The 12,307-nt window shown below is 37.1% G+C and overlaps 1 protein-coding gene across 1 annotated transcript; it reads right to left on the reverse strand.

Moving 5' to 3' along the window:
* Positions 1-766: 766 nt before the first annotated feature.
* On the reverse strand, positions 767-11,472 carry ndufaf7 (NADH:ubiquinone oxidoreductase complex assembly factor 7). Its single transcript, XM_039667142.2, has 10 exons — positions 11,308-11,472; positions 9,671-9,831; positions 9,030-9,110; positions 8,425-8,535; positions 5,084-5,294; positions 4,935-4,993; positions 4,749-4,862; positions 3,415-3,558; positions 1,927-2,100; positions 767-1,170 (listed from the first exon to the last, which is right to left on the reverse strand). The coding sequence occupies exons 1-10, from the start codon at positions 11,345-11,347 to the stop codon at positions 976-978; spliced, it is 1,290 nt and encodes a 429-aa protein (XP_039523076.2). The 5' UTR covers positions 11,348-11,472; the 3' UTR covers positions 767-975.
* Between the last annotated feature and the right edge of the window lie 835 nt (positions 11,473-12,307).

The following is a 12,307-nucleotide window of genomic DNA, read 5'->3' on the forward strand; positions in this document are numbered from 1 at the left end:
AAGCCACCAGCAAAAACCTAACCCTTGTAGATTTGATACATAGACCCTGAGTTTGGAGGAGCCTGGATGACATGTTTAGCATCAAAGGAGCTCAAGAAGTTTGGGACGTTCAAACACAGGCATATATTGTAGTCATCCATCCAGCACAGCCTTGGAAACGGCAGCAGTGTGTGCCGCAGTGCAGACACCCGAGTGATAGTTCTAGCTGAATGCTGCAAATGAGCAAGGGGTTTGCAAAAATAGAGGCAAGTTAAAAGTTAACACCTAATTTATCTAGGGCTATGATTAATTTTGACAGAATCATTGATATTGATCTTTCATCAGGCTTATTATTAAATTAACTTTCCTTCAAATAAAATGTATTAAAACTAGACATATTTACAGAGAAAAAAAAGTAATAATGTCACCCTTATTTCTCATTTATAGTTGCCCTTATGAAAGTTTACCATAGTTTATGCATGCATCCAGAACTTAGACATGGTATTACTAAAATCATGGTAGTCAGGTAGACAATGGTAGATCCCTGCAACATTGCACGCTTTGTTTATCAGTTGATAGAGAGGTGCAAGTTTCGTCAAACCTTTGGAGTATCAGGCTTTTGGCGTTTCATACCCTCCAGATATCGCCCAACTGTCTTCGTTTAGAGAAGCAATTTTATTCAATTGACAGTTATTTCTTGTAAGGCATAAATTACTGTAATTTCTTTCGTACTAATGGAATAAAATGGTGGCTTATCTGAAATGAGACCGCATCCTCGATTTCAAACTTTGATTTTGCTTCCATGTTTTTATTCACTCCTTTACGTGGACTTTGAGTGGGCTAAAGTAGAGAACAGTAAATGTGGGTATAGGGGCTGATTTCAGACATAAAGGGAGAAATGTGCTTAAAACTATAAAAACAAGTGCAGTCCAGTGTACATCTGTAGTTGTGTAGTCATTCAGAACACGTGGACGTTGCTGTCCATTTACAGTGTTTTCATTGCGTAGTGAGCTCAGTAAAGCCCGCCACAGGCACCGGCGTCGAGTTCTCCTGACTTTGAGTCAGCCGATCTCGACCGAGCACAGAGAAGAACTGAAACCTGTGGCCCATCTTCTCAGGGTTGATCAGCATGTCGTAGCTGTTGATTAGCTGCGCTCTGGTGGACGGGTCATGACTGCTCCTCAGGAGGACCTGAAACATGAAAACACAAACAGTCGTGAGATAAAGCAATTCTCCCTGAAAAAGTTGCATTGTTTTGGGTCAGTTATCAAAATACTACACAATTACACTTCTATTGTTTTCATGAACAGATAGTTGTAGTTGTAAAATAATATATCCTAACCTTAACAGAAATCTTAATGTAAATTTTCACAAAAAATCTTGCTGATCCAAACCAGCAATGGTTCTATCGGCCTTTAACTCATGCACTCTCAGGGCCCTATTTTAACGATCTAAGCACATGGTCTAAAGCACAAGTGCACTCGTGTCTGAATCCACTTTTGCTAGTTTTACGACAGAAAAAAATGGTCTGCGCACTTGGCACATGGTCTAAAGGGGTTGTCCCTATTCTCTTAATGAGTAATTGGTGTGTTTTGGGCGTAACGTGCAATAAACCAATCAGAGTCTCATCTCCCACTCCCTTCAAAAGTCTGTTGCGCTCGCAATTTTTCTATTTGCTTTTTACATGGAGGAAAACTGAACGTATTTCTAGCGAGGAAACGGATCTGCTCGTGCGCGAGGTTATAGTACGCAGACAGACCATCTACGCCGGGACAAAGTGTAGGCGCACATTACTAACGTGCTCTTTAAATAACAAAAAAGAAATTGTGCCATTGACTACAGACCAGGTTTCAGTTGGTCAATGTCCAAAAAAAAAAACAGTTGTGTTTCACATTCCTTGGGATGCTTTTTAAAGAAGACCACAGACATTACTTCAGTCATTCTCACCTGCAGGCGTGAGTCAATGCCCATGTTCTTTAGGAAGGATCTTTGTGTGATGGGTCCCAAGCAGGTCACCTGGTCCCCTGCCATTCTCCTCAGGTAACTGAAGTCCACGTCTGCTGTCAAGTCTGCCATGCCAGGTGATTCCAAGACATTGTGGAGGTGATGGCCTTTAAAGCCCTGCCACAAACATAAACTTTAACAACAAATTCATGCAAAAAAAACCATGTTAATAATAAATGAGCTTGTAGACAGTTGTAGGCACTTGCTAAATGTAACCAATGACGTACATCCAAGTAAATAAGACTTTCAGATTTGGTGAGGGGAGGGACATAAAAATGAACTATTACAAATTCATATGACTTTCTCATACCAAGATCAAAAAGTACTCAAGGAAATTTGATGGGAAAAATGTGAGCAAAAAAATAAGTATGCATCATATAGTGGTGACAGTGCATGAACACTGAACATCCGAAACTTTTATACAGGTGAAATTTACCTCCCCTGTTGTAGGAGCCATGATCTGTACGTTAATGAAGCATTGATTGAGATCTGTCCCAATAGGTTTGATCACACCAAATAGTGCAGAAACAATTAAAGGGTTTACTTAGATCTTCTTCTCTATGATAAATCAAGCTTATTAGGTTGACTGAAGTATTCTACTGTTTTCCTTTAGTGTGTAATCTGTTTGTGCATGTATAAGATTTGCAAAGTTACAAAGCTCATAGTCTCCCAGAAAGTGATGTATTCAACCAGAGAACACTGATCCAGACCTTCCTAAAACACCTCGATCCAAGTCCAGAAATTACTGTCACAATGTGAAATATTAGCATAATGCGCACCCAAAGGCATACACAAGGAGAGAAGACAAGGCTTCAGTGAACTGATGTGTTTTCATCAAGTCGTGTGTCTGGATGTGTTTTTTTTTTTTTTTTTTTAATTAAAGCATGTTTTCTATTACACCCATTGAACAAAATAAAGAAATATTAAAATAGCAACAATATGACCTCTTAAAGGTATACTCCACTTTTTTTGGAAATAGGCTCATTTTACAACTACCTCAGAGTTAAACAGTTGAGTTTTACCGTTTTTCAATCCATTCAGCCGATTTTCTGATATTTAGAAGAATATCAGTAACCAGATCGTTTCGGGTCTCATTGACTTCCATAGTAGGAAAAATATATACTATGGGAGTCAATGAGACCAGAAACTATCTGGTTACAGATATTCTTCTAAATAAGAGAAAATCGACTGAATGGATTCGAAAACGGTAAAACTCAACTGTTTAACTCTGAGGGAGTTGTAAAATGAGCCTATTTCCAAAAAAAGTGGAGTATCCCTTTAAAAAAAGTCCATGTTAGTCCAAATTAATACATTTCACAGCCCTGCAAATGATCATGTCCACAAGCTTCCACAAGACACGAACACAAGAACTATCCAGCACTAACCACACCAGAGAAAGCCTGTCAGAGATAGCTATCATATGGCACTTACTCGGAAAGTATCAGTCTTTGTTCCATCATGCCCATAGTCTACAATCAATGCTGCGCCTCCGTCATCTGCAATCCGATTGGCCAGTTTCTGAACAATGACTCCCCCTTCTGGACACACTTCCACATGCTGCCTGTTTTCATCTTTCTGAAAATAACAATTGACAGGGTTCACTGACAAACAAGAGTGTACAAAAGGATGAAACAAAGAAATCTTTTCAAAACACAAATGCCAAGTATTTTTTTAAATGAATTTTTGAATCATGAATATTGTCATTTTCTTATGGTTTTACCTCTTGACAACTTGAACTAACCATTCCATTTCATAAAAAGTTAAATTGATCTGAAATTATTTAGAGACACAGGCATTAAAGGGTTAGTTCACCCAAAAATGAAAATTATGTCATTAATGACTCACCCTCATGTCGTTCATCTTCAGAACACAGTTTAAGATAATTTAGATTTAGTCTGAGAGCTTTCTGTCCCTCCATTGAAAATGTAAAATACATTATGGTCCAAAAATAACAAAAACTACAACTTTATTCAGCATTGTATTCCCTTCCGGTTCTGTGTTCATGAGTCCGCAGTGATGCTGCTGACGTGTTATCTGGTTACCAGATACATGTCAGCAGTGTCTTGCGTCATCGGCGGTCTCGAGAACATAGAACCGGAAGAGAATACAATGCTGAATAAAGTCGTAGTTATTGTTATTTTTGGACCAAAATGTATTTTCGATGCTTCAAAACATTCTAACTAACCCACTGATGTCACATGGACTACTTTGATGATGTCTTTATTTCCTTTCTGGACAAGGACAGTACACCAAACATAGATTTTCAATGCAGGGACAGAAAACTCCCAGACTAAATCTAAAATATCTTAAACTGTGTTCCGAAGATGAACTTACGGAGGTCTTACGGGCTTGGAACGACATGAGGGTGAGTCCTTAATGGCATAATTTTCATTTTTGGGTGAACTAACCCTTTAATGCTGGATTATCATTACAATGGTGTAAATGTGTGAAAAGGATGTTTCCTCTTATGTCAACATTATTTATTGCCAGACTTAGTGTTCCTCATCACATAGAGGGATAATATAACCCTCTCGCCCACGCTGGAGGCATTAGTCTTGCTCAAAGACGCATCTTTTTAGTCTGCCTTTTGAGGCAGAGCAAAGTTAATTGTTGTGAAAGTGTTGTGGGAATGTACATTTTTGCACTTTTTTATTATATATTTTATACTTCTTTTTAACCTTACTATTTTGGAGAGCATTTCAATGAACTGATGCTTTTACACGGCCACATGACACATGTTCTGAGCGAAGGATGGATGAGCTCGCCTGTATAAGCATGCTGGAGGCCAGTGTGGGTCTGTGAGAAACCACGAATCTCAGTTTTTCTGGACGTTCAGGGTCAATATCAACCATCACTTCCCGCCAGCTGTTCCCTGTTCTCTAAAAGAAAAAGAAAAAATCCTTTAATGTAATGCTAATGTTTAAGTTTGACAATTATTGCTAAGAGTGTACCTGAAACTTGTGAATGGGTAAAGCATCAAAAAACTCATGGGCAAGGAAGACACTAAAACCTGGCAAAAGCAAAACAGACTTTGATTACAAGAAGCAAGCATCATTACCTTATCAAGGAGCGAGTTTGTGTCAGTTTGATATGTCCGTACCCCTAGGGACATCCTCTATCCTGCGGTACCAGTTTATAGGCAGGCCAGTAAATGTGGTGCCACTGCGGTAAACAAGCTGATCCTCATTACACGTCCACGTCTGATCTCCAGTTAGACATTTGGCCTGAAGTTGACTTAACTTTGGGCTGACCTCCACGAGATGAACAGAGACATCAGTCTGTCCAAGGACAGCTTTTAACTGACTGAAAACCTAGCAAATAAGAACACAACACTTGTTCATATGAAATGTAGGGCATCCCCACACTTGTAAGCACATAGAGTATTCCTTTGGTACTCTAAATTTGATTTGTGCAGTCATTATGTTTTTTGCATAGGCTGCTATCCTTGCTTTACACGTTTTAAACAAGACTGCCTTCTATGGTGAAAAAATGACTGGCCCTTTCTCGTTCTATTTTAAAATGGAAGGTGCTTTATAGGCATGACCAATATTTTACATTACATGTGTATTGCCGAGGCATTTTCACTGTTGCAAAAGTTGATCAGCAGACCCTCAGTCGCAAACAAGATGACTGATTCAACAAAACTGGGCATATTTGTTCAGTAGGTCCAACCCAAAGAAATCCTCCTTCACAGTCCGCATTAGAATACAACTGGATCATACTATTGTCAGTCGTCTTAACAGGCATGAAAAGAGGACAAAGAAGTCAGATGCTTCAAAATAGAGCTTATACAGGGAGGGTCTTCAATGAACGAGAAACGCTTCTGGGTTGTACGTCAGAACTATTGGCCACACACATCACACACATGACCAGCGTCGGCCAATAATGAGCCTACGTTCTGATGTATAACCCATAAGAGTTGTACTGTTGCTACACTACGTCAACAGCTTTGGAGAATGACATGGAAGAGAAGAGATGGTTGAATAAAGTCGTTGTTTTTTGTTTTTTTTTTGCGCACAAAAAGTATTCTTGTCGCTTAAAGGAGTAGTTCACTTTTGAAAAAAACATTTGCTGATAATTTTTTATCAATAAGTTATCTTTTTCCGAGTCAATTCGTTCATTTCGTTCGTTGAATGAACAAAATAACTTGGAAAAAGATTAGTTCATTTTGATGAACGAGTTCGAACAGGAGAGTCACAAACGTGTGTCACAGAAAAGAGCAAGGCAAGCATTTGAGCTTATAAAACTTAAACTTTGTTATTTATTTATTAAATGAGCGATCGTTTCTCTTGATAAGTCCCTTATTCATCGCCTGGAATCATTTAAAGCCTTTTGAACAGTTTGCAGTTTGCACTGAAAGTGTCTTTTGGACCTTGAACCGTTTGGTTCCCATTGAAGTCCATTATAACCTTAATTTCTTTTCGACTGAAGAAAGAATGACATGGATATCTTTGATGACATGGGGGTGAGTAAATTATCAACAAACGGTTTTTGAAAAGTGAACTACTCCTTTAATAAACCTAAGGTTGAGTTACTGTAGTCACTTGGACTATTTTAACAATAGCCGCGTTTCCACTGCCGGGCCAGGGCCGGGCCGTGCTAGTGCGTGCCAGGGCCAGTCGCGTTTCCACTGTCACTTCCGGGGCTTGATCGGGGCTTCCTCAGGGCCAACGGCCAGGATTTCTGGCCCGTCGAATACCTTGGGCCAGAGGGGGCCAGCTCGGGCTAGAGGCGTGTTCAAGGTAAAAGGCGGAGTTTATCGGTGTTATGGAACGTTATGATCTGAAGCAAGATGCACATAGGGGTGTCCATGTTTAACCGATTAACCGTTTAAAATTGCATAACATTTTAATTTGAACTGTAGGCCTGCCAAATGCTGCTCAAAAATATATAGGCTATATATAGGCCTACATATCGACGAATTTTCAGATATTTGTTTGATTTTTTTTGCCCCTTAAACATTTAAAATATTTGACAAATTAATATGAAAAAAATATATATTTTACTGGTTTTCTGAGGCCAAATTAGAACCTGGAAATGATATTTTCCCCGCAGTGCTGAATGAGAAGAGCCGTAAACACAGCCTACAGAAAGGGGATTTATGGGTGATTTATAGGCTATAATAAATGTGTCTGATAATAAAATAATATAAAATAACGAGGCATTAATTGTTTATTAATAAACTATTGTTTTCTAAATGATTTTCGGCTAAAAACATATCTCCATCTCCGGATGCACATTTAGAGAGAAATTAAGCTACATAAACATAGAAGATATTGGCTTTCGATTCGAATTTGTTCGTTTTAAATTGGAAATTTAAAGCTTTAATCTACAGACTAAAGCTTTAAATGTCCAATTTAAAACGAACAAATTCGAATGCGGTGGCTGTTTCAGGTCTCGCGCTTCAGTTCACGGAGATCATGAAGCGCGCCTTGATTAATTGTTAAAGCACAACGTTTTCTTGTTATAAATAAATTTATTTGCGAATAATGTATTATTATTTTCTGTATGACCAGAAATTAAAGAGTATTTTAAGTTGTTTCCACTGAAAGAAATGCAATGAAACTGTTCACATGGGCGTCTCGCAGCCATCAGTGCGTGCTCCACACACACTGGATATGCGCTGATATTTTTATTATTTGCAGACACGGAGTTTTTGTGAAATGGACGTTTTGCTTATTTTCAATTGGCAATTTCAGTTTGAAGGGTGATGGAAATGGGGCTTTAACTGCTCCGTACTTGCTGCGTTTTATTTCTATAAATTAATTTCGTTTCAAATGGGGTCCAATCAGTTATTAAAGGTGTTAAAAATTTACTCTGTATCTCGAGGTTGCGGCGCGCACACTATGCACCGAGTATTAACCGATGGGCCTCGGTTAACGATTAATGAATAACTTGAAAACGTGCCCGCAGCCCTACTTGTTATATCGCGCAAAAAATCGCTGCTTGAAATGGAGAATCGCCTGTACTGGTCTCGGGACACTATTGCAGCCACTACGGCAGTTGAGTTAATATACATGCTATCTTCCTAATTTAAAAAATAAATTAATTCATAATACCCGCTGAAATGGGTTGGGTTTTATGACGTTTGATCCAGAAAGGCGTGTTAGGGGTGGGGTCTGGGGCAGCGCTGTGGGGCTACTGGCCCGGCAGTGGAAACGCAAGCCCGGTGCTTGAGGCCCGAGGCCACTAGCTCGGCCCGGCTCGCTGTTAGCTCTGGCCCAGCCCTAGCCCGGCAGTGGAAACGCGGCTAATGTTTTTATAACCTTTTTTAATGGGCTTGCAGCAAACAATTACCTTGCAGCTTATGGAGTAGTGAGACAGCTCTCAGATTACATCAAAAATATCTTAATTTGTGTTGCTCATATTTACCAAAAGTGCCAATATTAATGCATTTTATGGTGCCTTTGCCTACCAGACAATATCCATTGGAGTATTTACCCTCAGGATGTCATTGGCCAATGAACCTCTACCTGGTCCGAGCTCCACTAACTGGAACACACTGGATTTCCCCGCTGCCATCCACTCACTGACACACCACACACCCAACAGCTGTGGAAGAAAGACCATATATATATATGTATATATGAAGAGTTCAGATGCAAAAGCCTCTAAATGCCATTTGAAATTTTCTTCTAAAATGACCATTTTTATCAAACTTGTATATTTAAGTTCAGTAATTTCACTTAAATGACAATTAATAGGTAATCTTCATTGCCATTTATGTGAAATTACTGAACTTAAATATACAAGTTTGATAAAAATTATCATTTAGAAGAAAATTTCAAATGGCATTTAGAGGCTTTTGCATCTGAACTCTTCATATACTTGTATATATGTGTGTATATATGTGTGTGTGTGTGTGTGTGTGTGTGTGTGTGTGTGTGTGTGTGTGTGTGTGTGTGTGTGTGTGTGTGTGTGTGTGTGTGTGTGTGTGTGTGTGTGTGTGTGTGTGTGTGTGTGTATATATATATATATATATATATATACACTTTTTTAATAAATGCATGGTTTTATATTCAATAAATATTAAAAACAATGCTTACCTCACCAAAAATCTGACTGAGCTCTGGTGATGTAATAAAATCACCACCTGCTCCAAGCATGTCATTTTTCACATAATATCCCTGAAAACACAGAAAACAGAATTTAGATTTTTGGCGAAAGAACAATTACTATCTAATTTTTATGAACTGCTCCGAAACAAGAAGGTTGAGTATCCAAATGCAGTTTATTAAAGTAAATCAAAATCAGAATCAGAATCAAGGCAATTAATCTTTTCCAACTAAATGTATACATTTCATAAAATTACCCAAGATTGCGCCCAAGATTTTTTCTAGAATAACTTTTGCTGCTTTACATTAACCACAAGCCAAGTTTATACTTTACATACATTTGTGTGTTATTTTCCCTCAATAATTAAGTAGTGTGTGTTTAGTGAGTAGTGTTTAACACATGAAAAATAGAGATCATCAGTTCTACATACACAAAGGTAGATATTCTACAATGATCAAGAAAAAAACATCCTTTTTTCATGAACCGGTTATGAAAAAAGGCTATCGATCACCCTAATTAAATCGTTCAAATAAGAACTGCGATTCATCTGAAAAGTTATATTTTTACCCAGCCCAAATTGTAATGAATTCCATAATAGACAGTATAAAAAAGCTTGTCATATGACACATACCGACACTGGGTTAGTGAGCGACTCCCTCATATACTCAGCTACTGAGATTGGACCTGTGGCAGTGATCTTGGAAATAAGATGTTTATGGATGAATGTGTTTGTCTCTAGTCTCTGGGTGGAAGAGTTTGAGCAGGATCGGTTTCCACACATGGTCCACCGCACTACAACAGACAGAATCATTACTATGCAGCTCTTTTGTTATATGCAGAACACAAATAAATAATAATAACATCTTGTAAGAAAGGCTTAATGGCTAAATTCTAGGGCTGTGCAAAAGTTAATTGCGATTAATCGCATCCAAAATAAAAGTCTGTGTTTACATAAAATATTTGTGTGTGCTGTATATAATTATTTTGTATATATAAATACCTATGCATGCATGTATATATTTAAGAATTATTTGCGCTTAAATTCTGTATATATTTATAAATACATAATCTATATTATATAAATATAAATATTTTATATATGAATAACACATTTTCTTAAATATATACATGCATGTGTGTGTATTTATATATACAAAATAATTATATACAGCACACACAAATATATAATGTAAACACAGACTTTTATTTTGGATGCGATTAATCGCAATTAATTTTTGCACAGCCCTACATTCGTACAAAAAAACAAAAACAAAAAAACATCAGCATCTTAGAAATGATTTCTGAAGGTGAAAATGCATTTTTTTCCATCACATGACTACATTATATTTTAAATTATATATATATAAAAAAAACTTTCTCCATCTCTCCATATGCGTTTGAATTGCTTATAACGTTCATCTGGGAATGCAACGTGTGTCATTTCACCAGATTTGTAATGTAAATCATTTATAAACCTACGCCAACACAAGAGAATACATCAATATATTATGTATATGCATATTTAATCATGCTGTAAGGTGTAATAACAACAATCACAAGGCTGTTGGTGTCTTCTGCAGGCCTTTGTTATAGTACGTCATGTACACAGGTTGATCATGTTTAAATTGTTTATTACATTATGTATTTTAAAAGTGTCGTCCAATAAAATCATGATTATTACTTGCTTGTGATACTTTATTTGAACCCATTATTATTACCTCGTTGTTGTTATTATATATTTTGAGCCACCTAACATTTTGTGGGTTTAATATATTTATTATTTAAATGCAGCTACTAAAAATGAATTCAAACTAAATAGGTTCTATAGAATAAAGTGATATATCATAAATGTATCTTAAAATATATTTTAAGAATAATGCACTTGGAAATGTATATAAAATAAATATATAGCCCTGTTTCGGATAAGCAGTTTTGTTTATACTATTACATGTAAAAAGTGTAAACAGTAGACTATGTGCATTTACCCTGCATGCATAGTATTTAATATTTAACGTTATTTGATTAGACTGTGAAGCTGCTGTGTTACAATCTGTATTGTAAAAAGCGCTATAAATAAAGGTGACTAGACCTAAAGTTTAATTTTGAGTGACAGTCGAATAGCTAAGACGTAGTGAGATCATTTGACATCATTGCAGTACACTACTGTCTGAAACCTTTATCACTGCAGAAATAATATATTTGGAGTTCAACACGTGAATATATTCGTTATAGTGTATCACTTTGGGCAAAATAACAATCTCATCTCACCTTCTGGCATTAGCCGCCTCAGCCTCAGCACAGTCCTCATGTTTCTCTCATCAACACCTTATGTCATGCCCAGAAATCATAAACGGGTGAACATTGACTGACGTGCAACACAAACCGCTGTCACAAGTCCTTCATTTCTGAGTCGTCTTCTTCTTTTTGTTGGCAGATCGCACTTCAGATCAGTGCATTACTGCCATCTCCTGTTAGCTTACAATAGTACCCTTCCTCCCCTCTTGGAAAGCTCAACAAACCAGAGGTGTTTCTCAAACGAAAGGCTGTATCCTCCTGTGAAGCTGTGTCCTTCCCAGTCCTTCCTTCAAGTTCAGATGCTTGTAGGCTAGAGTCCTCCTCATTATTAAACACTATAATGTGTTTAATAATGTGTAATAATAAGTGTTCAGGTTTTTTTTTTTTCATTTTTGAGCTGTTTTATCTTTATTTAATATATGAAGAGTTCAGATGCAAAAGCCTCTAAATGCCATTTGAAATTTTCTTCTTTAATGATGATTTTTTTTTATCAAACTTGTATATTTAGATAAAATACCGTAGTCAAAAACAGTGGGAGGATAATCGGTAAAGAAGAAGTTTGACAGTTCTGTTTAACAGAAATGTTTTGAGTGGAGTCCACTCTGTGATTCTAGATAGTGACCACTTCCTATACCCAGAGTTTTCGATGCTGTCTTCAGGTCGTGGTTGTTATAGATTACCAAAGATGAAAAATAACCATAAATAAAAATTCGATTGTTAAATGGTCTTAAAATAATTTCTTAGATTATTACTTTTAACATGTACTGTATGTGTCAGTTGTGTCTATTCGTGCTGCATCCAAATTGCCCACAAGGTAAGGGACAATATGCAGGATTTTTCACCACCAGGGGTCACTAATAATAGCAAAGGTGTATATTGATGACGTATATTCCACATTAAGTTGAATTATGGATCTTGTCGTCAAGCTGATGGATCTTTTATGGATGAGTGAATACAATGATGTTTCTAACAT

Source organism: Pimephales promelas, chromosome 13 (genome assembly GCF_988280905.1).
Source record: "Pimephales promelas chromosome 13, fPimPro1.hap1.1, whole genome shotgun sequence".
NCBI classification, from domain to species: Eukaryota; Metazoa; Chordata; class Actinopteri; order Cypriniformes; family Leuciscidae; genus Pimephales; species Pimephales promelas.